We start from the raw sequence: 24,942 nt of genomic DNA, 5'->3' as shown, positions 1-24,942 counted from the left end.
CTGTGAAGAGTCCTGAGAGGAGAAGCAGAACCGGGAGAAGAGCTGCAGACCTTCCCACCTGTATTGTTATGTCAAACATAAATCTCACCACCAGCCCCTGCAGCACCGAGCTGTCACTGGGCAAGCAGGAGACAAAGTTTATAGCTCATTACTTCCTCCCACACGGATCTGATCGGATGTGGTGAAATTATATTCATCAAATAGAAAGTGTTAACGCAGTCAGATCTCCTACCAGCTAATGGGGTATTCGATTGTTCTCCATCCTGCGTGATGATTTATTGCTTTGATTTAATGTTTTGACCTTTGTCTTCACATCCCGTCTCAGGTGGTGGTATTTCATCTGGAATTTTCCAAGGCACCCATGCGATCTCCAGTTCGACCCCGTTCAACCCTACACAACAAGTGAGTCAGGAGCTTTATCCCCGAGACGTCTGAAGAGTTTCCACAATAAAAGGAAAAATGTCTCATATTAATAATATTGTTAGAATGACAGTCTTAAAAATTCAATGGCACTGACTAATCAAAGTCCATGTTTATTATGTGACAGGAGTTTTCAGCGTACTCAAGCTACAGTCCGAGTCAGTACTCTCCGTATTATAACTCACATCACTATAACAGCCCGTACCTAACCGGCAGCAACATCAGTCCTGCTGCCATCACGGCTCCGTTAGCCTATCAGCATCCGGAACACCCCGTCATGCTGCCCAATCACAGCCCAGAGTCACACACAGGTAGGAAGTGATGAACCACCGGTGTTTGGATTCATGATGTTTACACTGTTACATTTTGTTTGTTTGTTTGTTTGTTTTTTTGTTTTGATATGGACAAAATAATCAGGTAACAGATATTAAGTTTGTTCAGTCTGTTTTCATACATGTCAAACTGTATGACTCTAAAATTCCTGGATCCAACGTTTCACATAATGAAACTCAAGGGCAAAATTCACTTGTGGAAATTTTCATTCATATGAAAAAAAAACACTCCCTTGAAAGAGAGTCTGGTTCACTTGTGAAAAAAGCAGATTTCACAGTACAGATTTAATTCACATGTGGTAAAAAAAAAAAAAAAAAAAAAGCCAAAAGCCCAGTTCACACGTGTTTGTTTTCACTTTTTTTTAATTGGAAAATATTCAACTCTTATGTGAAATTGTGAATTTCACAAGTGGAAATCTGCATCATTTTTTGTGAGAGTTGATTTAAAAGTCAAGAGTCTGGACGTGGATGAAGCACGTTTCATAGCATCCTGGTTAATAAAAAACTTTGTTCGATGGGTGTTTGTTTATCTAGGAGAGTACCACCCACCACCCAGCCCCCCCACGCCAGGTAAAGAAGAGGGGGTCCCAGCACGAAGGGGGTCAGATGGGAAGCCGAGGGGGAGGAAAAGAGTCAGTGACCCTGCTCCACCTCTGGACTCTGATATAGAGGTAAACACACACACATACAGTGTCGAACACTGACAGTATTTATCTTTCTCCGTCTGCCCCCCCCACACACACACACACACACACACACACACACACACACACACACTCATGAGGTTAACATTACATCTCTGTTATTTCACTGCAGCGGGTGTTTATCTGGGACCTGGATGAAACCATCATCATTTTCCATTCGCTCCTCACGGGAACCTTCTCCTCGCGATTTGGCAAGGTACGGTGATATGACCCCTCCCTCTGTCGCTTACAGCTGGAGGTATGTGCTGTAGATAACTTTGACAAGAGGTGATTACAAGATACGTGGGCACGGTTTGGCACGGGACCCTCACGACAGTAAACCGGTGTCATCTTTCTTTCCTTGGGTTCGTCTCTGTCAGTCAGAGACGCGGTCAAAGGGTTGGCAGCCCGAGCCGAGTCCACGACCTTTTTGGGTCTCATCCCGGAGCATTTTCACACGCTGACTGTTTTGCCTCTCTGCCCTCTTGTTTCTTTTCTTAATGCACCGGGGTTGTTTAGCTACCCCGGCATGCTGCGGCGTGATTGACAACCACCGGGACCTTTGCATAACAGACAGGCAGCTGACAAGGGGCGGACAGCGGTGCGCTTCTTGGTTTTGGCCGGGAATCCGTGTTTTGAATTCTCACGGTCCCCCTGCGGGTTGACACAAGGCTGATGGGAGTTTGAGAGCAGCGTTTCTGATCGGTTCAGCCCCTCGGCAGGCCATGCATGCAGTTGTTTCTTTTTCTTTCTTTTCTGCCACGGGGGGAGGGGGAGGGCGGCGGTGGGGTGAAAAGAAACAAGGAGGAAGAAGACAGCGAGAGATAGAGCGTGGAGAGAGTGGATGTGTTGAAATGTGACTCATGTGCCAAAAATTCCTGATTCCTCCCACCACCCCGAACGCCCCGCTGCTGGATCCAGGGAAGCTCAGTTGGACAGACTCTGACATCAAAACTCAGACATGCAGCGGAGGAATCGAATGAGTGACAGCGGAAAAACAGATTAACGTTGCAAAGCGTCAAGACAGCTTAGGAACCTCGCAACGCAGCTAACTCATCCTCCTCTGACAGCCGTAATGCTGCTTTCTTTTCTCTCTGGCATGAATCACCTCCTCTCCGTCGCCCTGCGTCCCGCTGCACGTCTGCTTTTTAACAACCCGGGCTCTTCCCATTAGAGTCAACGGATTAAACCCTTATCATAAACAAATGTTTGGACCTATACGTAAAGGCAAGTCTGGGCCCCGGCGTGCAGAGAAAGACTAATGGGTGTGTTGAGAGACAGTTGTTTTCACCAGCTTGGGGAGCCAGAGGTGAATGGACATCCACATGAGGAGCTGATTCCCTCCCCTCTAACAGCTCTTCCATTATCTCATCTATCATACAGCACCACTTTTTGTCCTCCGGTGTGAGAATTTCTTTTCCTCCTAGCTCTGTCTTTCATATCGAACTTAAATAGAAGGTGGGAACTTAATGCTTCGGGTACTTTTTTTGGCTTTTCCCAACTCCTTATTTTTTTGTCTTTCTCTCCCTCTCTGGGATTATCAGAAAGAGGCTTTTATTTCTGCCAGCGTGCAGAGCAGCCCTCGCTCTCGGAGGACTGTGATTAGAGATAATTATTTCAATTATTTAGACAAGCACAATCCTCTCTTAAGCCTTTAACACCACCCTCTTCATCTTTTCCATTCATCTCTTCCTCTTCACGCCAGTGTTTCTCAGTCCTCCCCCTCATCGTTTTCTCCTCGCCGTCCTCCTGCTGAACTCTTTCCGCCCTTTGTCCTCACTTACCTTTTTTCTCTTTGCACCCTTTTTTTTCAGTGAGGGGGGTGGTGGTGCATTGTAATTGTCATCATTTACCTCGCCTGTGTCATCAAGCCTGTTTTTTTTTTTGCTGATTTTGCTTCAGGCCTTCCATTTCAGGTGCATAAAACGTTCACCTTTGGCTGACACCCGTTTCTCTGGTCTCGCTGCCAAAGACGGGCCATCACACCATCAAAACAATGCCGCACACATACGTACACACACACCTGCTTTTGTAGTCATCACCGACAACACACCCACGCCGCTTGTCAGCCTGTCTGCCCGCACATTTTGTATATCTGTCTGCTGTGTGTCTGATGAGTCCTTATTTGCTTATTAAGAAGAAAAATACAAATGAAACGTATGTAACGCAACACCTGCATGTTTGTCTGGTGTTTTCCCGTGTAAAAGAAAAGGAAAGGGGGGGAAGAAAAGACGGGGTGATGTTAATGAAAGAAAGAGAAAGACGAACACAAACAAAGAGTGGGATAGATCAAAGATAGCTGTCCTGTTTTTTTTACTGTTATAACTGAGCCGATGAATCCAGAATGCCAAAATGAAATCATCACGTGCAACAAAGTGCATTGACGTGTGCATTGTTGCAGAGCTCTGGATGTATTTTTTTACAGTAATTTCCATTCGGTCATTGCTTTTCGTTCATTTGTACGACAATCTATATGGAAATCAAACAGGAGATTCTTAAAACTTGCTAAAACTGTGTCATCCATGTCATTTTGTGCCGTGCCGGATGGAAATGCTGCACTCTGGGTCCAGCATCTTTGATCCAGACTGAAATAGCTCAACTAATATTGGATGGATTGACATGGAAATTTGTACAGTCATTCATGGTCCCCCAGAGGTTGAATCTTGCCTGACTTTTTTTTGAGTTGACACTTTAAGTTTGAAGTGAAGCGGTGCAACAACTTTTGGGCGGGTGGCCATGAAGTCTGGCGCGCGCGTTCATGGAGGAACTGTAATCATTTTTGGAGAAACGCCTCACTTTCCATGTGGTCAAAACTGTAATTTGTCCGGTACTGTGGTTCGTGTCCAGATACCTGCAGAGCTCATTACATTCCCATCAACCTCTGCTGCATCTGGTGTTTAATGCTAGTTCACAGAAGTTAGCATGCTAACAAGCTAAACTAAGATGGTTAAAGGTGAAAAATGGTCAGGTAATGGGAGCATTAGCTGCATGGCTAACTGACTTATGACTATAGCAGCAGTTAGTAGCTACTCTGGTGATATGATGCCACCTATTTTTCTGGAATATGAATTCAACAGGTGGCTCATATTTACTCATAGCACCTTTAACCTGATAAACATTTTAGCATTGTCATAGTGAGCATGTTAGCACGCTGGTGTCAGCATTTGGCTCAAAATACTGCTGTGTGCAGCCTCACACAGTCTAGTGTGCTATTTGCACGGTAAACCAAATAAACCAAACATTGTCAGCAAATAGTGTACGATCAGTGTTCCAAAAAAGTTGTGAAGCTGTGGTTCTGCTCACTTTGTGCGCTGCAGGCATCAAATCTGTGAGTGTGCATTTACATGTGCATGTTCAGCAGGTTAAACATTAATATCTTGTGTTTGTTGCGTATCCAGTTGAATGAAGATCATTTTGCTGAAGGGTTTGCAAATCCAATAATAACTGAATCATCTGTGATTTTAAATGATTAGATTAAATGAGACCGCGCATAATTTGCCGTAATAAATCAGGAAAAAAAAAAAATCAGCGCAGAGATTCGAGGAACCGGCGGGCCGAGAGCCAAAACAAGCCAGAAGAGGAATAGTGGGAGATAAGAATCGGCAGAGTTTGATTGACAGATGAATTTTCACTCTTGCCTCTCCCTGCAAAAAAAAAAAAAAAAAAAAAAAAAAAACCTGTTGATGTCAATCCGGTTGATGAATTTGCCGAGGAAGGGAAGAAGAAGTTGTTCGGAGAGACAAGCAGGCGGCTGCGCTGACAAGACGAGAATACTGACATGAGTAATGTTCAATAATCCGATTTAACTGATTATTCTCTGAATACCAAAACCTCTTAGGCCATCAATCTCAGCCCGAGCTCGTGACTGTGTTATTTGTTAGAGATGGATGCAGCTCCTGAACCTATGGAGAGAGCTGTTGTCGTGGCATCATTTTATTTTTAACTAGGTCAGACCACAAGCTTAACAGGCCAGTTTTCTTTCATTCAGATGTGTTGAAATGCATGTGATGTCTGGTTGATAGCGAGATAAGAGTCTTTCGCTGGGCCCGGGGGGGAAATTCTGTTGCCACATTATGCTGTATATACACTGCACATGCCTCGAGCACATCCTCGCTGTGACACACGTTTGATTGATGGGAAATGTGCCGGGGCGTTAATTGGCTGTAGTTTCTGTTCGAGAAGCCAAAGAGAAATTTTAAAAATGATGATAATAATTCGAGATACATCCCAAATAATAGATTCAGAAAGTGTTCGCAGTGACTTTTCGCCGTGTAGTCAAAGTGTGCAGTGTGGTTTGTGGTTTCGAAGCACAATATTTAATCCAGAGTTCACGTGTGTCTCTCTTTGTGTGTACCAGGACTCCTCGAAGGCCGTGTCTCTCGGCCTGTGGATGGAAGAGATGATCTTCAACCTGGCCGACTCGAGACTCTTCTTCAACGACCTGGAGGTGGGTTGTTTTTTGTTTTTGTTTTTTTTACATCTCTGCCACGACAGAAGACAACAAGGGGAGTAAGTTGAGAGAAATGCTTATGCTTATTTTATATTCACCTTGCAGTAACGAAAGTGTGAATTATTTTCCAGTAAAATGGAAATTACCTTCCCTGGTGGTAGCCCAGTGAGAGGTTTGACATTTGCGGTGCTGTTTTCTTACCTGGCATAAAGCACAGTAGCAGTCATTGTAAAACACAAAAAAATAAAAAAAAATAAAAATCCCATCGCACGACATCTATACCAGTATTAATTCTTACTACAGCATTTTCCAAACAATCTGCCCTCCTCAGCTGAGCGGGAATATTAAAAGGAGGGGTTGTTAACTGTTGGCATGAGGTGCTCTCTTGAGTTGAGGCCCCAAACTGCTGCCTAGAAATCCAACGCACGGTGAACGTGGGCATCGATGTAAGCCTCTTAAAAAGGATGACTCCTCCAAACAAAAAAGTGGTCATTAAAATGCAGTTTTACTACCTGCGAGTGACTGAAGACTTCATATGTTCGTCGTCCCCGCATTCCTCTGCCTTGTTCCGACAAAGAGAAACGATTAGAGGGGGACGGGAGGGGAGAGAGGGAACAAGTACACTTTGTGCTGTAATTATAGGTGTGTGTCGGAGTATCCGAGAGGAAAATTAGTCAAATGGGAGGAGGAACAGTCGAGAGGGAGGGAAGGGAGCCAACAAAGCCATTTGCAAACCCGGTTCTTATCCCCTCTTTTGTTGTCAGGGCTCGGTAAATCTCTGAAGCAGTACGCCACAGCGGCCTGACAACCGCTGTTAGGTCTTGAGGTACAATTATCCTGTCCTTCCCATGTCAGTAGCTACATCAGTGGCTCTGAGTGTTATCGCTGCTGTCATAACTAATACCACTAGAAAATTACATAATTGTAATTGGCGAGCCCGGCTGCCTGATTAATCAAAGTCAGAGTTTCCAGTTGAAATGTTCCCAGTATAAATATATATAAATAATTAGGTTGCTACGGCCGTATTCCAATTAACTTCCAGCTCTCAATGTGAAATAAAATGAGGATTCTCTGCAGGCTTTCTCCGCTTACATGTGAGGGGCCAGTGGGTCATTTTATATCGCACGGTCAGTAGCGGTGCTGCGGGGGCGGATGGCACCTGAGTGGGAGGCGGTTGCAGCCGCGGGGAATTGAGTTATGTGGAGAGATTGGAGGGAAGATGAGGTAGCGTCTCCATCTGGCTCAAGATGGCTGAAAGGTGATAGGAGCCCCCTGTCTGTCCCGGGTCAATGCGTGACAACTGGAAGTTATACTGGGACTTTTTATGTGTGTGTGTGTGTGAGAGAGGGAGAGAGGCTTGAGGCTTGAGGCTGGCCTCTGAATAAAGACAAGAAACAAAACAGATCTTAGTTTTGTCAGGCGACGGTCACTGCTAGAAGCACTTGTGTATTTCCTCCCTGGCCTGTGATGACGGATTTACTCCCCTCATTTCGTTCTCTTCATTCAATCCGAATAACTGTTTTCGAGTTTCACATTTAACTGCGTATTGCTGACGGTGTTTTGTGGCCACATGTTTGAGCAACAGCGGAGTTTTCAGCCCTGTGGTTTGGTTGGTAGCATTAACGTTCAATAGAGAGGAACAACACGCTCACCACTGTGCTGCTGTCGGACAATGGGGCCTTTTCTTTATTTTGATTTTTTTGCTCCCAGTCGGGAGCATCGTGAAAAGCACCCCTATGCTTTGCATTAAGTTGCTGCGTGGTTACACAGGAAGCCGCGCAGCCATGTTGACTGTCGTGCAGCTCCGGCGCCTCGCTGTCCCGCGTCCTGACACCTTATTTCCTCCTTCCTCGTCTTTTATTTTAGCTCTTTTTTTAATATTTCTGTAACTCCTATCGCTCCCGCAGGCTCCCCCAGAAGAGGGGATCTGCCTGTGCAGGGCTCCACTCTGAAATGGATCTCTTGACACATCCGCTCTCCTTTTCATTTCCCAGGAATGTGACCAGGTTCATATTGATGACGTGGCATCAGATGACAACGGCCAGGACCTGAGGTGAGGCTTCTACTGTGTTACCGTACTCGCTTACCGAGGCGCTTGAAAATCCAACAGCTCTGCCGCGGCTGATGAACCAGACTTGCCCTCTGGGTTTTTTTTTTAGTGCACGGAAGGGGGAAAAAAAATCAGGGAGATGAGACGACGAGTGTGTGTCTGTGTGTGTTCATGCATGCAAGCATGTGCATGTCTTTTATTTTCCCGACTTCCACAGGCATATAATATGTCACAGGATTATCCAACGCTTTCATTCCCCATCAAAATCTCTCTTTATCATTCCCTCCGTCTCCCTCGGCCCAGACGTTTTATTGGATAAACTTGTTGAAGCACTTGAGGATACTTTTAGGAGTGATTTGAGGAAGAGCCAGACTGTACCAAACTACTTTTTTTTTAAGTATTTATTTTATTGAACTTGGCCCTTCTCATTCTCAAAGATGTTTTTATATTCATCCCGGTCGTGCTGAATGTATACGCTTCATGATTTCTTCCTGACAAAGCGTCATTCATAGCTAAAAACTCAGTGTCTTTTGGAGGTCGTTTCTTGTCCCTGAAATTTTTCGCGGTTGCCCTGGCACACCTCCCCGAAATCTGACGAATGGTTCAAGCGCTGCCTTCTCGTTCTTGAAAGTCTAGGAAAGAGCTAGGAAATGTATCCATGAATATAGTCGTCCTTATTCTTAGAGCATCCCCGCTGACACACACATGATAGCGCTACTATACGATGCTCTGGAAAAATGCAGCTCACGTCTTTATGATCTATACCCTGACTGTTTCCTGTATCGTGACCCCGCAGCACTTACAACTTCGGGACGGACGGCTTCCAGAGCCCAGCGGGGGCCAGCTCGCTGTGCCTCGGGTCAGGGGTCCACGGAGGGGTGGACTGGATGAGGAAGCTGGCTTTCCGATACCGCAGAGTCAAGGAGATCTACAATACCTACAAGAATAATGTCGGGGGTAGGCTTTGCTCTTTTCTTTATTCGACTCTGCTGTGTACGGTCAACCTACGCTGTAAACACGAAAAGCGAACAGATTTTTTTGTAGTTTTACAGTGTAGATATTAAGATATCTGAGGTTTAATAAGGGTTTTAAGTGGTTTACACACAATGAAATCAGAACTAATAATGGCAGAAAATATAATAATTGTGATCAATTAATGTGATTGATTATATATATGATTAACAGCACGATTGACACATACATATTTACCTGTACGACACTGTAAAATCTGACAAAGTGAATTTACTTTTTAAAAAAATCAAGGAAACCGATTACCTTGAAATTACGAAGTTGACTAATAATTTTAGTTTGTAAACCATTTTAGCTCGTACATATTTTTTTTATAGTCTACTCCACTAGGTTATATATTGAGGTAATCGGTTTCCAGGATTTTTTTTTAAGTAAAATCAACTTTCATAATTGACAGTGTGGACAACAAGCTTGTAGATGTAATCAAAGGTTTAAAATGTAACATTTCCACATTAGAATGTCTAAAAGTGATGAGGCCTTATTTTTATATTGACTTACGTCATCCCAAATATTCGAGGTAACAATTCATTTGATTTGATCGCCTGTTTGTTTTAACTTTCTTGGAAACGCCAGACAACATGTCAAAGAGCGATGGAGGAAGTTGGTGCATGTCACTGAATGTAACCTGATTACAGCTTTAACACCTGACTGACTGATGTCAGATAGATTTTCCTGGTTAGTGCCGGTTGAAGACTGCTGCTCCACAGGAAAGACGTCCCAGTCTTTTGTTGTCATGGAGAGAGGCCATGTCACGTCATACAGGCTCCAGTCTGGGCATCACCAAACTTCTATTAGGGATGAAAATGTTGTGACCTAAATGATAAACACCTGCTCTTTCGAGGAAGAATCGTTTGCTGAAAGTATGCCTCATTATGGACGTATTACCCATTAAATTAACTGAACCATGATGTGGTGAAGAGAGCTGAGAGGAAGGAGGCCGCTTTGTTTGCCTACTGGGATAATGACTTGCAACCTGTTGTTCTGTGTGGACCCGTGCGCTCTGCCGATTACAGCTGGCTGCTTCAAGTCTGCTGGAAAGTGTGTGTGCGAGGTTTTGGCTCGAGGTTGTCGCGTGAGAACTGTCCAACCAACCAAATGCCGCTGTAAAAAAATATGGTTTTGCAGTGCATCAGTAAAATGAGCTCTTCCATGCATTGGAGCAAGTTGGGTTTCACGCGCTCCTTGTTTTGGCGCAGTAACTGACTGTCAAGCGTCTCTCTGTTGGGCAGGTCTGCTGGGCAGCCCCAAGCGAGAGGAGTGGTTACAGCTGAGGAGAGAGATGGAGGTCCTGACTGACCTGTGGCTGACCCAGGCACTCAAAGCCTTGGCCCTCATTAACTCCAGGTTGGTTCATGCTCCCGCGGCTTGATTTACAGCAGCGGGTCAAATAACATTAGCTGTATTTATGCGTTGTGTGCGTGTTAAGGTGCCATGACCGAACCACAGTATGAACGTTTCTGTCCTTTCCACCCCCCCTCAGGCCAAACTGTGTGAATGTGTTGGTGACCACCACCCAGCTCATCCCCGCCCTCTCCAAGGTGTTACTGTACGGTCTGGGCTCGGCGTTCCCCATAGAGAACATATACAGTGCCACCAAGACAGGTGAGCAAAATGACAATCAAGATTTAAAAAAATACAGTCAAGCATTAATCTCCTCATTCTTTCCCCTTTCTTCAAATTTACTATTTTAAAGTCCGCCTCCAGACAAAAAAGGAGACATCTTGTGTTAAACACTTAAACATGTGCAATGATAAATATTTTATGAGTAGGTGCCTTTTAAGGAGTGTTTCTGTGTTATAATCCTCTCTTTCTGCAACAATAACATCAACAAGCAAGTGTGGGGAATCTTTAATTTATTACCTAATAAAATATGTCTTATATACTCTTTGATATATATTCTGATTTTTCTTCTCTTCAAAGGCAAAGAGAGCTGCTTCGAGCGTGTGTCTCAGAGGTTTGGTCGGAGAGCAGTGTACGTGGTGATCGGAGACGGAGCGGAAGAAGAAGCTGTGGCCAAGAAGGTATAACTGTGTCTGTTTTGGTTTTTTTTATGACTGACTGCTGAAAAATGGACCTCAACTAATCAGTTAACCTTCAGACATTCACGGTCTCTTCAGCTCCTGTGTCCATACTCCTTTTTTTCATAATCTTTCAATTGAAATGTCCGATTTTTCTTTTTTTCCTGGATTTGACATTCCAGCAAATCTCTCTTTGCATCATGCTTTTGTACATTATAGGCTAACATGTTATCCACATGTACTTTGCCACACACTGTAAACAAACTCTGAACAATAGTCAGTTTTTCTGCACTGCACGATACATTAACCCTAATTTTGAATCTTCATTAACAAAGTTATTGTCGTCGTTTTCTCAGAAGAACATGCCGTTCTGGAGGGTGTCCTGTCGGGCCGATCTGGAGGCCCTGAGCCATGCACTGGAGCTGGACTACCTCTAGAGGGCGCCAGCTGACACGCTCCTGCTCTTCCATCCCAAATCATGAGAAGCTCCTGAACTCCTGAGTGCAGCTAGTCGGTGAAGGCGCACCCTAGAGACTGATTCAGAGTCAGCAATGCTCTTTCAAGGTTTGGCGACAAGACACTTGATCCCTAAAGAGCACCCAGGCAGACATTTTCACACCAAAGCCAAAGGAACAGTGAGGATTTCGAAGCGAGGCTGCAGTATATCGATGACACATGAAGCCAAAAGTGCCGGACCAAAAAAAAAAAAAAAAGACAAAAAACAAAAGACCAAAGTACAAAATGGGAACCAAAGCCTCCGAACTCACCCCAGGGAGAACTGTGGTTAATACTGCAAATACTTTTTTAAAAGCCTTTCCCCCTTTTTCTTTTATTCAGCTCATCTCAACTTTATGACAGGTGTCCCACTTTCGTACATAAAAAGAAGTGATGCACTGAATGCATGGATGAGAAGGTCAGATTGCTGTGGGATTGTTTTGTTCTGCTGTGTCTTTCTTCCTATTTTTTTTTTATTTGTTGTGAAACTTAACCCATTTTCAAATGATCAAATCCCTATTAAAGATAAAATTACACTTGACTTTACACGAAATTACACACTGACGCATAAAGTTGTTAGTTTTAGAAACGTTTGATCCACGTGTTCGCTTGATCACATGACTGATTCTCCTCGTTGGTGGAGGCTATTGAAAATAGCCTGACTGTATTGTTCCATTAAAATGTGAGCTATTTATTATTAGTTAAATTCACAACATGGTGAGGTATAAACAGTTGGGGAGCTCGGCGTTAAAAAAAAAAGAAAGAAAATCTCCCCCTTCAAGGACCAAAAATGTGCTCTTGTAAAAAGATGTTTTGATGGGAAGTTGTCGTGCAGAGGCTGTATTATAGGCCGGTGCTCGAATCCTTTACTTTTGATCCTGGGTTGTACGTGTCGTCATGTTTTTAACTCTCCTCCTTGTTCTGTCCTTTCCCAAAAATAACCTGTTTGTAATATAGATGATCTGGTATGGTTGTGCATGTGCCGATTACACTGCCTGTCAGCTTAGCTATGATTTGTATATAATGCTTTATTGTCGATTTTGTTTTGACAGACGGTTAAAAATAGATTAATAAAGATAAATTAATTGCATTGTGGGGAAAGACGAGTCGGGTCTCGTATCATTTTTCCAGATTTTCCTCAGCCCGGAGGCGAACGAAGAGCAAGTTGGATTAAATGACAAATAAAGAAGAAAATGATTGATGATCCTCCTTCATGTCATGCTGACTGAGCTAAATTAAACCTTTTTTTGAGGACATGTCTCCCTCTGCAGGAGGGAGAAAGAACAACACCTCCATTTCTTGTACATTTAAACCCATTTGTTTATTTTATTTTTGCACACGTAGTAAAAAAGCACAGTAATCAGTGGAAATCATGTGTTGCAGCTGTTTTTAAAATTCAAGTAAAAGGCAGGATTTTCACATAGCAGTGTTAACTCTCATGGCTCGATCACATAAATAGCAAAATAAATAGTGATAATAAATAAATATCATTTACATTCACATTTATATCACGCGCAGCGATAGAAAAAAAACAAACAGCAACAATCTAAATGTTTTTCCCCCGGAACTGATGCCGCCACCTCCCTGCCACGTCCTGGCTTCCGATTGTTATTTTATAACATAAATGAAAATTGCGATACTGAGGCAAAGAAAACAACAAAATGCTTGCAATCGGAAATGTTAAGTCTCCAAACGAAAAGGCAAAATGCACGCAATAAAGAAGCCCTAAGCTCTGTCGACAAAGACCATTTTGAAGCCTCTGATGGTGGAGTTCATGTTCGTGAGCAGCAGGCTGGCCTGCAGCATCTTCATTCCCACCATGCTCGGGGTGAAGGTGATTCCCTGCTGCGCTGTTCCTCCTGGATGCAGCTGAGGCATCCTGCAGGAACACACAAGATATTAAACAGTTATTAAAGTGCTACAAGCACTGCAGAGATCACACATGGCTGACACTCTGGGACTGGATTTAAAAAAAAAACATGGCAAGTTCTCACATTCTCACATTGATCATGGATACTTGATCTAACTTGACTAACTTCCATGCCTTAATTCACTCTATAATAGATATATTATCTCCATCGATGGATCATTTCACTTGTAGTTAGTGATTATCTCCTCAGATTCAGAGTTAATTTCTTGTGTTTTAGCTTTCCTTTTGTGCGGTGTTAACACAAACTGTGAGGCTCTGCATATTTGCAGTGTAGTCACAGTGTTATAAGTGACCTGTCAGTGCTCGGAAAGAATCCCTGACCCCAGTCTGCAGACAACAGTGGAACATTTGATTGATCATTAACCACACCTGAATAAACACTGAACACACTTGGCAGAACAAAAGAAGTGTAACAAGCCTGCATTCCTTCCACAAACACACAGTGTGCCATCGTGTTCTGTACAGTGACACTCCTCCGTCTCAGCATTCCTTCGCTTAATCATTCAGTGGGGCGACATTCAGACTATCAACACATTCATACATAAACACCGAAAGGCTTCTCACCTGAAGTGAATCTTGCCCTGGAGCAGCCCGGCGCCGGCTATAGTCAGCGCTCCGCTCACCGGGTGTGAGAACGGGTTGGTGAAGCTCACGGTGGCTGTCTGCTCTTTTCCAGGCACGATGGATCTTTCGTTTGCAACCTGAAGGATGCAGAATTTACATTAGTGAGCCCTCGAAATTGAGTCATTGTGAAACCACATCAGATAAATTGATAAATTATGATTTAATACCACACATTTTAAGAGCCTCGTCCCTCAATAGGAGTGACTATGCCATCTAAACTACTGCTGAGTAACATTCAGACTCTCGTACCTCTATGACGAGCTCTGGGCTGGCGATATTGAACTCCTCCGTGGCCAGGACCCGCTCCTGACTGGCCATGTCCTGCAGGACTACAGCGAGGTTGACCAGGTCGTCTCCCACCACGTCCTCATACTGAGCCGGGAGGATCTGCTGCGGGATAACTTTGGCTGAGGGAGGAAGAGGCAGATATTTAGCCACACGACACTTGAGAAGCGGGGAAATCTGAGTGTGCAGATGAGAGAGAAGTGAGTTTTACCTTCCATGGGGGCCAGCTGTATGACGCCGTGCGTTTCCCAGAAGGTGTCTGAGGGGCTGTGGTTGTACTCTTTAGCCTGGGCGTTGGCATGCACCTTCATCATCTTGGCAACGTTCTGCTTGTTGATGACTTTCACCGTGAAGCGGACGGGCTCCCCGGCGACCGGAGCTTTGTCCAGGATCAGGAAGACGGCGACCCCCTTGGACAAGCCTGCTGAATAAACACAAAGAAAGCCGGTGCATGAGCTGACGTTTGTTTTCGGCAGAGAAATAGATTACTGCATTGAAAATGTACAATTACCTCTTCTTAATGTTGAGCCATCTGACATTGTGGAGCTTCTTGATGAAATTGTTGAAGTGGGGCCTGTAATGCAAAGATTGAAAGAAAGTTCTGAGTGACTTTTCACGTCTTGACAATAACACCATGGCACTTATTATGTGTATTTCCAGTTTTGGGCTCATACTTTTCAGGTATTTGTATTCTCCTGTGAGGCTCTGGTGTCTGGGGTAGCCGACGGCTTTGGTGCAGATGAGAGACCCCACTCGCTCTGTGTCTTTGCTGTAGCCGAGCACCCGACCCTCGCTCAGCACGATCGAGTGGACGTCAGCGTTCACCGCGGCGTAGACAAAGGGGATGTCATAAAACAGGTCGATGCGCCGACCCTTGATGGCTTTGACTGGGGCAGGGCCACAGCAGAACACTCCTAAGAGGGAAAGAAAGTCGCGTTTATTCGGGAGAACTTTCAAAGTTGAGTGAAGACGTGAGAATTTTCTTACATCAAGGAAATGTCTCACACACCTCCGCTCCTCTCCTGAGGGGTCGGGTCCAGAACCTGCCAGCCATCCATTTCCTTTCCAAGATCCCGGCGGGTCATCCAGCACTCCACCCAGACGTGGAAGTTCCTGTTTAGAAGAGCCAAAAGAAGAAATCAACAAAGCATGAAGAGGCTTGTTTGCTTCACAAAACAAAAAAAGTTGCTTTAAAACTATTCCAAAAGTGACTTTATAAACCAGGGTTGCATTGGAAATTCCCCAAAGCTGTTGATCATATCTGGAAAAAAAAGTGAAATAACCACTCACCAAATGCTGTCTTTGCTGTGGTTGAGCTTCTTCCCTGTCTCGGTGTAGAACTCCTCGATCAACAGGTTGCCATTGGTGTCGTGAGCGGAGTCGAAGTTGGTGACGACGCGACAAGGAATGCCAAGAACTCTCATAACTGAAAGATGCAATCAGAGCACAGGCGAAGACGTTTACATGATGATGACACCCGAAGGCTGCGTCACGGAAAAATTAATCAGCTGTCATCACTGATAAGACATCAGTGATGGCGTCAGATGTTATTGGTGTGTTAAGTGCTGCGTTTTTGAAAAAGTCACATGTGAAAGTTGCCATGTGAACTGGAGAGTTTCACAAGTGATTGACTTTGCTCGACGTAAAAAAAAGTTACACATTTCAAACGTACATTTTTACATGCGACTTTCATACTTTCGTATGCACATGGATTCACATGTGAACTATAAGGAGACAAAACATGACACACGATATCCCAAGATATTTGCTTTTTCACATGTGAATTACCCTCATTCTTTTACATGCTACTGATTATTAACATGAAAATAAAGTGGACATTTTCACAGGTAAGTGTCTTTTTTTCCTCCATGAATGGAGATTTCAATGTAAGAAATTCAAATGTCTACATGTGGAAACAAGAAGTATAGTGAGGTATTTATTTTTCTGCTATTGTGATATAATCACCTGTGCACATGACCGCTGCGAACACCCAACACTGTCCGTACTTGACCGGGCTGAAACCAGACTGGGTCCACTGCCTCAAGATTTCACCGCTCCCAGTCCACAAGGAGGGATGAAGTCCTTGTTTGTAGTCACCGGACCAGTTCCCCTTCAGCACTCCCCGGTCGTCCTCGCTGTTTATCTGAACATAAAAGATAAACGTGAGGTCCCAAAGAACATAAATCACTCAGTCGCACGCTCAATCAACCCCAATAATTATAGTCTTCCTGCATGCAGCATTTATTGTACAGAACATTGCAGGAGTGTTTATTTGTACAATGTGTGCAGAACACAGTGACCCAGTTCAAGCCTCAGCCTGTTTTTTAATAAGCAGCTGTCACGCTGTTGTTGTTGCGCAAAGTCAACAATGCAATAAAAAAATAATACCTGAAACAGACTTGGGCAAACTTGAGGTTGCGATTTTTTTATTTTTTTTTAACTCTGAATCCGTTCCCACTCACCATGGCAGAGACGACCCTGCTGATGTAGACAGGGTCGTGTCGTTTCAGGTAGTCCATCCTTCTGTTTTGCTGGTGCAGGGGGCTCACCTGGAGAAGGTTCAGGCACGTCTCCAGGACACCAGGCTCATACTTTAAAGAAAAGGGAGAATTAGATTCAAGCGTGACAACTTTTGAAACATTTTCTGATGAATTACGTAAGTAAAATTCTTTCAAATGACCAATATGTGACAGAAATGTAGTGGGAGTGCTACTGTCCCAAGGGAATAACTAAAAAAAAAACCCCAGAAACAAGGGGAAGACGTACAACCAAAAGAAAAAAATGGCATAAATGGTGCAGACACTAAAGGTTTCAGGATGCAACCTTGAAGAAAGCGCAAGCTGATACACGTTGGTGTGTTTTTAATGTTTCTAGCCTGATGGAAAAACAGGCTTTTGTGTTCTTCAAACCACCCTGAGCGCCTGGATCTGGTTATGCCATTTCATCTCTCAGTCTTCCTCGTGTTTTGACCAGTATGTGATATTTCTGGTTGGTTTTATGTCACATTTGACTGTTTTACTTTTTACAAATTTTACCCCCCTTTATTCCCTCTTATTTCTCTTGATTTTATTGCAGACAGAAGGATTTCCAAGACGCTGCCAGCTGAAAGCTGACACAAGCAATCCAAAAAAAAAAAAAAGGCACCACAATACAATCTGCATTTATGAGGCTAAATGTAAAACTGACGCCCAGAAACGAGTCGAGACCTCTTCTGTTAGTGACCTCATGATTTCTTTTCTAGCTGAACACTTGCAAAAAAAAAAAAAAAAGAAAGAAAGAAAATCTTGATTGACAGATTTTAATTTTCATACCTGATCAAAGGACCACGGTCTTGACACCACGTTCTTAGCCGTCCCCATGAACAGCAGCCCGGAGTCCTTCTGGACGTACTCATCTCTCTGGTCCTCAAAGGGAATGTACACTGTGTCCTCTGTGAGAAATAAACAAGTGTGTTTAGTACATCCTGCATTTAAAAAAAAAACAAACACCACAAATACCTCAAGACTGCAGCATATAATTCAGTTTATTAATTCATTTTTAATCTAGTCTGTTAAGCTGTTGCCGGAGATTTGCTTCGAGGATCGTTCCTTACCTCTGTATGATTCACAAAGCCAGTCACACAGCATATCACCACTGTACTGTAGCGATCAGACTCACATAAATGGGAACTAATGAGGATTAAAGGCGATGAATAAATGAGTTACATCATCTTGAACTCATCAAATGACATTCAGAAGTAAATATCTGGTTGGGTTATCTTACGAGCCTTTTGAGTCTGCAAAATTTTTGTTTAGACTTCATTAAAAAAGAAAAGCTCCTGACTAATTCCCTTGCACTCACCAGGACACCAGGGATTGCAGAGCAGGATGAATCTTCCAGAGGCGTGGGTCTTCTGGCTGTTCAGGGTGAACACAGACACCTGAAATCTGTAGCTGCCCACCGGGGCGGCGGCAGGGGAGGAGATGTATATGGAGGGGCTCTGGAGGTTCAGGCCCTTTGGTTCAATGTAGGCAGTCCAGCTAGTGGAGGAAACCTGCTTAACGAAAGTGACGGGCATCACCACATACAGGCGGCCTGAGGGGGAAAAAATGGAGAGAGACGATCAGGCAAAAGGGATTTTTAAAAGATGCCCATGCAGCACAAATCTAGACTTAATCTAAATCTAGACTACCTAGCATAACTTTGATCCTCAGAGAGTCGGTCTTGGGGTTGAGGGGTCGACCCTCCAGCTGCAGGCTGACTTTGAACGGGGCTCCTCTTCGCACCACCAGGGATCTGTGGGTGCTGAAGTCCTCCGTCCTGTGCTTCTCCTGGTTCTCGGATTTTTCCAGGCTGACATATTTAAGACTCAAGTCTGCAAATGAATGAAAAAACAGGAAAAATTAAGAGATTGCCACAGGGAAAAAGAGGTATTCAACTGTCAGAGTGCAGTAAAAAAAAAAAAATCCAAGAAAATAAAATGATGTAGAACAGGTTGAGGTGACTGATGGGTAATAAAACAACAAAACGAGCAAAGAAAAGAGAGCGAGCGTGCACGTCCGAAGTCTCACCTTCCATTTGCTGTAGTGTCTCTTTTTTGTTTCTCGCTCTGATGCTCTGATGACCCTACTGTCAAATGCTGCAGGCTTATAAAGCCTTTGCCTCACCCTCTGCAAGCATTTCAGTGCAAAAGTGAACTGGTTTTTCTCAATAGTTACCATGGCCCTCAAGTGTAACCAAACTTGGGACACAAAGTACACTCCTCTTTGTTGATGCTGTGCCGGTGTACGGTTTCATGCGTAAATTAAGCTCTGCGTGAGTAATCAGACTCGCCCACTTTCTCAGAACCAGAGAGGATGAATGATGGTGGGTGTGAATACCTGCACACTGCCTCATATTGCAACACATATGTGAGATATGTAGCAGGAGTAGTACATACATGTTCAGTGAGAATATAGCTCTTTAATATGATATACCATCTATTCAGACATACTATAATTTAGCCAGGATGATTTTTGATTTTGGTTTGGGGGAGAAATCTAAGGTCCAGAACCACTCTGGCCTCACAAGATAGGATGTCGTACGTACCCTGTATGACCGTTAGGGCCCGATAAGGTATGGATAAGGGCACAGTGGCATGTGATCTATGCTCTATATGATCTTACATCTCTCATGGTGTTTGCAAACTTAGCAGTTCAACAGATCCCCAACAAACCAAAAAGCTGTATGCAGGACGGCCTTCAATCTATCTACTGCAGCAGGCTGACTGTCTTCTACGCATTGTCTTTCTATTCCTCAGTGGGCCAGAGGTGAGAAGATCTGCAGTAACCTTTCACTTATTTGTTGTTGAACAGAAAACCATGTATGGGTGCGATGCTTCCGGAGCTGGGGATACAATCTGAACATGAGGTGGGGGGTTCGGGACGCACTGTGCCCACAGTTGTGCTGTTGTTTTGTTCCTCCGTGTTTTATAAAACTACGTAAATCAGCGTAAGTTACCGGAGTGTCTCTTGAGTTTACTTCATCTCTCCTGCAGGGCCAGTGAAGCTGAAATTGCACAATTGGTAGCGTCACTCTTAAATTTCCTTTGGATCTTGGGTGTCACAGATTTCTACATGACACCGTTTAATAATTTAGTCTGAATAATGATTCACGTTCTGGTGGTTTTGTTGGTAAAGCCGGATGTGGTTGGAAAACACCTATTGTTCGTCATTGTCTTTGACACAAACATACGCTATAAAATGACTAATTAAGATCCTTGTTTTGTTTTTTTTTTGTCTTTTGACCTTCAGTGTTTGCTTTCTTTCAGCAACATTAATTATTCTTAACCACAATTAATTATCTTCAGTTTTGAATTTCTGAATAAACTGATTTACTTATCAAAATTAATATAACTATTATAAGTAGTATTGTAGTATTAGTAAAATTAAAAACACACAAGGATTACTTAACTCTGTATGACATTCCAAAAGTGGTCATTAGGAAAAAGTGTTAATACTGATTGGTTGTTTTAAATGAGTGGCATTTAAAAACTGTCTGTTTTGGGTTAAACACCTGTATCAGAAGCTGATCTGATCATTTTCAGTTCAATAAAAATGCACAAGTTGTGAGCTTCAGATAGTTTTGTGGATCCGTTTGTAATTGTTTGCTTTAAGGGTTGCTGGGGATTACGTATTAGCCAGACCACTTGACCTATAAGAAACCACGGTATGTGTGTTTATGTTTGCACATGGATGTGCCTCTTGTCTCTCTCTGGGGTCCTGAGCATAAAAATACAGACATGCAATAAGAAAGAAGAACATGTCTAAAATTGGAAAACAATCAAGCAAATTATGCAGACACACTATAAGAGGAATTAAGCATGAGGTGATGTTACTGTAGCTGCCATTAGCCTGGCATTTTTTTTTATTATTATTATTATTATTTACAGCAGTGGTACTGCACTCAGAAATTGTGGGGAGGGCTAATTTCAAATCCCTACATATTGTTGCTTTAAGTGGCCACGCTCTTAAGTGAAGTGAAAGACAGAAACTTGTCAAGTAGTTGAGTCACAAGACTTCAGGCACCCTGTCAAAAGCTAAACACCGTTTTTATCCCTCAAGTCTACAATGAAAAAGTTAGAACGGTTTACTGATGCACCCGTTAAAACATGCAGACGAAAGACATAACAAACATACACACACTCATGCACAGCTCATTGTTTTAGATCATGATGTAAGGCACGTCAAGTACAGTAAAAGCTGAGCCAATTGCTCTGTGACGGAGCAAAAACAAAGCAAAGACAAGCAAGTCACAGACATGGCACGTAACTGCGCCAAAAACAGACAGGACAACAGTAACACCAATCCGGGTCAGGCAACAGGGCAGTTTAGCAGTATATGCATATTGACAGACGTTTGCCGAATAATGCTCACAGGTTTTATAGCATAAGTCGTGTCCTTAGCTATAACTGAGTTCCCTGATGTGGCCTGGTACAGCATTCCGTTCATGAGCTGCTTTGATCATAAAGGCAGATTAGCTCATAGTAAAGGGGATAACACAACTTCCCTCGCATGTACTTTAACCCACTGCCTATAGCCCTGAGCAGGTTTGAACTAAGACACAGTTACTTCTTAGTTAGAGGCGTGGGAGCTCATTAGTGTTTCCGTTGATGTTCAGACTTGCCTACAAGAGAAAATTGCTTTATTGTGCAATTCATGTTCAGCTGGTAATAATGGCAGGCATGTCCAGTGCAATGGGTGGATACATTTTTGGAGAATGAATACTGACTTGAAGTCACGACAGGCCAGGGACTGCTTATCTATCTGGTGTCCTTATGCGACAGAATCAAATGGAGTATTTCATTATTCTAGTGAGAAAACTTCACTTTTTTGTAGATTGATCGGTGCAAGATTTGGTACCGAAAGTCATGAATCCCTGAGGATGAACCCTAATGATTTTGGCGAACCACTGACTTTTACCTAAGCACCACCATTACCTCAGCATCTGTGCTTTTGAGGGAAAACATCTCCAGTTATCTTCACAAATTTGATTGCCTGTCTTACCTCTTAAGACTATTATCAGATCACAACTCTAATGCTCCCAGCGGGTTCACGACAAATTAACTGCAAAACAAAGATCCATCAGTCTTTAGCATGTTGGCATCATTCATTCTGGGTATGGTGAAGTTAGCATTTAGCTTAAAGCAGCATCAAACCTTCACACGTTCCGTTTAGGCCACATAACATATAGAACAAGTGATGTATGAACATACGTGATGTAGCAGACAGCAACATAAAATTGAAATCCGGTGAAAATTACTTAAGTGCAGAGCAAAACTAAATGCCCATTATTACGCTCCACTCCTTTTAATCACAAATATTGAAACTTTATAACTACATTAGTGTGTCAAGTTCAAACTTCGTTAAACGTTACATAACAGCCGTTTACACATTTGAAGATATTGATGCATCTTCTGCTCGTGCTTTCTAATCCAAATTAATACCGAACTCTTGTAAGGCAATGTGGCAGAGATTACAAAATCACTTGTACAAGGTGCTGGCTTGCAGCTCCATTCATTTTGATGTTGAATTGCTAAAGTGTTGATTAAGCCTTTGAAGAAAAGAAAATCTGGAAACAGGTTTGACTGAAACAGGGCTTCATTCAACACTCATTGAATGTGATATAATAATGGCACACCTTTGGTTACCAAACAAACTAAATGAACAAAAACGTCAAGGTGCATGTCCCTTTTTTTCTACTGCAGGTCCTGCAGAGAAGTTCAGTGTTTTAAATAAGATTGCAGCACTGAGAGAGAATCTTTACTTGATTAGTAATAACACCAAAATGGGAGACATACCACTTGACACTACAGCACAGAAGGCTCTGAATTTCAGGTGGCTGTCATTATTAGCTGCATACTTTGCAGAAAAAGTTGATCAGCAGTGCTATACTTCAAAAGCTCTCAGTCTTACAAAATATATCAGCAGCAGCAGCCATTTTTTGAATATAAAGGAGTCATTACACCACTTTGTTTGTATTAATGTGTACTATGTGGAAGAGGTCCAGGGATGTAGCAAATACATTATTTTGAATCTAAATCAGTTGATAATGATTCATATAATGAACACAATGACATTCCTGATGCTGACAGATCATTGAGTCAGACTACAGCGTTCCAGCCTGTTCTGCATTAAACATCCTTTTGTCGTTTATTCTGTGGACACTGTATTTAGTGACATACTCCTTGAATTAAAAACAGACAATTGTACAATCACCCAAATATCAGCCGGAGAAATTATACCGCATGTGCATATATGCTGGTGTGCGTCTTTAGCTGAAAATTTGGCGTCAAACAAACTCAAGTTATCTTGGACAGCAGCACAACGTGCTAAACACACAAGAAAATACATCAGTTAATCAAACAAACATTAAGAAAAAAAAAGTCATTCAGTGCTATACAACTATAATCTGGAATTAATTTTAAAAAGGCAACATTCAATCATATTTGGAATATGAATACATCCATCCATCCATCATCTGTACACATTATATGTACGCCGCTTAATCCTCTGCAGGGTCGCGGGGGGGCTGGAGCCTATCCCAGCTGACTTAGGGCGAAGGCAGGGGACACCCTGGACAGGTCGCCAGTCTATCGCAGGGCTACACATAGAGATGAACAACCACACTCTCATTCACACCTACGGACAATTTAGAATGATCAATTAACCTCAGTATGTTTTTGGACTGTGGGAGGAAGCCGGAGTACCCGGTGAAAACCCACGCTTGCACAGGGAGAACATACAAACTCCACACAGAAAGATCCCAGGCGTCCCAAAAGGGACGCGAACCGGCGATCTTCTAGCTGTGAGGCAGCAGTGCTAGCCACTGGGCCACTGTGCAGCCCCAATATGAATACATTAAAAAAATAATCGTAATACTCATTGTATTGTACAGACATGGTCCATAGGGACAAAAGCTTCAATTCTGAGCAGCAGTCCGTGGCTTATTGTAGACGAGGAAGTCTGAGATGTCATGCCACACATTGCTGTCATGGTAGAGGTAGTTCATTGAGGACTGCAGGGAGGGCTGGAGGGTGTGTGGGTAATACTCAAACAGCCACAACACAATGCCCCACACCAGCGTGGCGAACAGTGGGAAAGGGTCGCGTTTAGGCTGGGCGATAAATCCCTTCTCCACAGCCAGCCGAGACAGCGCAAACAGGATCCTGGACAGCAGGTACATGTTGATCTACAGAGAAGAGAAGGGAAAGCGTTAATGGGTTGAACGCACTCAAATGCATCAGTTACAGTCTCAGATTCATGATGATGTGCTCATGAAGAGTGACTTTTCTGGACAACAGGCTGATCACACCTGACTATTGATGTTGTTGTTATCTCCAAACACCAACCATCCTCCGACACAGGCGGCCAGAAAGGAGTGAGACTGCAAACTCTTCCCCTGGATCCTCTCCTGTACGGCTTGCAGTCCTTTGTATGTGAACACAAAGCACGCCAGGTTGCGAGAGTGGGTGTATGTGGCCTTTAAAATGGCTCTGAGCTTGTCCTTCAGACTGTCAGAAGAAAGAAAAAACCTGTTCAAACTTCTGACCCATTATATTAATATTAAAACAGCAAGGTACTTCATGACATCTCAAATTCTTACCTGCCACTTCTGAATAGAAATGTCATCACCAAGGCATGTGGTGCTCTGATTTTGGCCCCATATCTGAGAATTAAAACACACTGTAATGTCAGTTGGCTTCAAAACAAGATCATAAATCCCACAGTGCTTTTACTTTAGTCTACAGCATCTGCTGCTTCTGTACGGCACTCAGGGAGCTAAAGCTAACGACCACTCTAAGCTACAGCTGATTGGCCACAGAGCTGTTAGCCTCCAGCTGTGTGGTAAATAAACTGTCGTTAACTTAGCTTAGCCTGCTAGCTACTTTATTGAACCATTTTCACTCACACGGCGCCATTTCTGAATCCTTTCAGCACTGCCAAAGCCGCTTTATACTTCTCCTGCTGCAGCAGATTATTGACAGTGTACAGAAGAGTTTTTAACGGATCAGGACCTGCCATGACTTTCAACGGAGCCGAGGGGACACAAATACATGTTGCACACACGAGCGTCACAGCGGAAACTCGCCGTCGCGCAGCGCTAGAA

At 43.4% G+C, this 24,942-nt stretch overlaps 3 protein-coding genes across 6 annotated transcripts in view; 1 reads left to right on the top strand and 2 right to left on the bottom strand.

Annotated features, from left to right (window-relative positions):
* The window catches only part of eya2 (EYA transcriptional coactivator and phosphatase 2), a 29,637-nt gene extending 17,942 nt beyond the window's left edge, over positions 1 to 11,695 (top strand). For all 3 annotated transcript variants that reach the window (XM_037102349.1, XM_037102350.1, XM_037102348.1), the window contains 11 exons: positions 326 to 402; positions 548 to 731; positions 1,287 to 1,423; positions 1,569 to 1,652; positions 5,793 to 5,882; positions 7,880 to 7,938; positions 8,732 to 8,892; positions 10,194 to 10,308; positions 10,445 to 10,566; positions 10,885 to 10,985; positions 11,339 to 11,695. In XM_037102349.1, the coding sequence (XP_036958244.1) occupies positions 326 to 402; positions 548 to 731; positions 1,287 to 1,423; positions 1,569 to 1,652; positions 5,793 to 5,882; positions 7,880 to 7,938; positions 8,732 to 8,892; positions 10,194 to 10,308; positions 10,445 to 10,566; positions 10,885 to 10,985; positions 11,339 to 11,419 (1,211 nt within the window). In that variant the 3' untranslated portion in view covers positions 11,420 to 11,695. The remainder of the gene's footprint in view (positions 1 to 325; positions 403 to 547; positions 732 to 1,286; positions 1,424 to 1,568; positions 1,653 to 5,792; positions 5,883 to 7,879; positions 7,939 to 8,731; positions 8,893 to 10,193; positions 10,309 to 10,444; positions 10,567 to 10,884; positions 10,986 to 11,338) is intronic.
* A 1,090-nt stretch (positions 11,696 to 12,785) lies between these two features.
* On the bottom strand, positions 12,786 to 20,296 carry tgm5l (transglutaminase 5, like). 2 transcript variants are annotated; one of them, XM_037102347.1, is made up of 14 exons: positions 18,867 to 20,296; positions 18,488 to 18,670; positions 18,157 to 18,390; positions 17,628 to 17,746; positions 16,779 to 16,907; positions 16,282 to 16,459; positions 15,607 to 15,742; positions 15,326 to 15,429; positions 14,991 to 15,230; positions 14,828 to 14,890; positions 14,528 to 14,737; positions 14,281 to 14,438; positions 13,972 to 14,108; positions 12,786 to 13,356 (listed from the first exon to the last, which is right to left on the bottom strand). In XM_037102347.1, the coding sequence occupies exons 1-14, from the start codon at positions 18,871 to 18,873 to the stop codon at positions 13,203 to 13,205; spliced, it is 2,052 nt and encodes a 683-aa protein (XP_036958242.1). In that variant the 5' UTR covers positions 18,874 to 20,296; the 3' UTR covers positions 12,786 to 13,202. The 2 variants fall into 2 exon arrangements, with proteins under 2 accessions (XP_036958242.1, XP_036958241.1); XM_037102346.1 differs by having other exon boundaries at positions 14,528 to 14,740; positions 18,867 to 20,295.
* A 3,286-nt stretch (positions 20,297 to 23,582) lies between these two features.
* Positions 23,583 to 24,942, bottom strand: pxmp4 (peroxisomal membrane protein 4). Its single transcript, XM_037101495.1, has 4 exons — positions 24,745 to 24,942; positions 24,439 to 24,501; positions 24,148 to 24,346; positions 23,583 to 24,024 (listed from the first exon to the last, which is right to left on the bottom strand). Exons 1-4 carry the CDS (start codon positions 24,855 to 24,857, stop codon positions 23,755 to 23,757), a joined length of 645 nt encoding a protein of 214 aa, XP_036957390.1. The 5' UTR covers positions 24,858 to 24,942; the 3' UTR covers positions 23,583 to 23,754.

This window comes from Acanthopagrus latus, chromosome 6, assembly GCF_904848185.1.
Source record: "Acanthopagrus latus isolate v.2019 chromosome 6, fAcaLat1.1, whole genome shotgun sequence".
Taxonomy (NCBI): Eukaryota; Metazoa; Chordata; class Actinopteri; order Spariformes; family Sparidae; genus Acanthopagrus; species Acanthopagrus latus.
The sequence above is the reverse complement of the archived record's forward strand: the minus strand, read 5'-3'. Positions and strand labels throughout refer to the sequence as shown.

Excerpts from the sequence above, each read along its gene's own strand:
- pxmp4 (XM_037101495.1), bottom strand. The coding sequence starts at position 24,857 with ATGGCAGGTCCTGATCCGTTAAAAACTCTTCTGTACACTGTCAATAAT. Across the intron at positions 24,502-24,744 it reads GGATTCAGAAATGGCGCCGT|ATATGGGGCCAAAATCAGAG; the intron begins GTGAGTGAAAAT and ends TTTAATTCTCAG. Across the intron at positions 24,347-24,438 it reads TTTCTATTCAGAAGTGGCAG|TCTGAAGGACAAGCTCAGAG; the intron begins GTAAGAATTTGA and ends TTCTTCTGACAG.
- tgm5l (XM_037102346.1), bottom strand. Across the intron at positions 15,743-16,281 it reads CGCAGCGGTCATGTGCACAG|TTATGAGAGTTCTTGGCATT; the intron begins GTGATTATATCA and ends TGCATCTTTCAG. Across the intron at positions 15,430-15,606 it reads CACAGCAAAGACAGCATTTG|GAACTTCCACGTCTGGGTGG; the intron begins GTGAGTGGTTAT and ends TCTTCTAAACAG.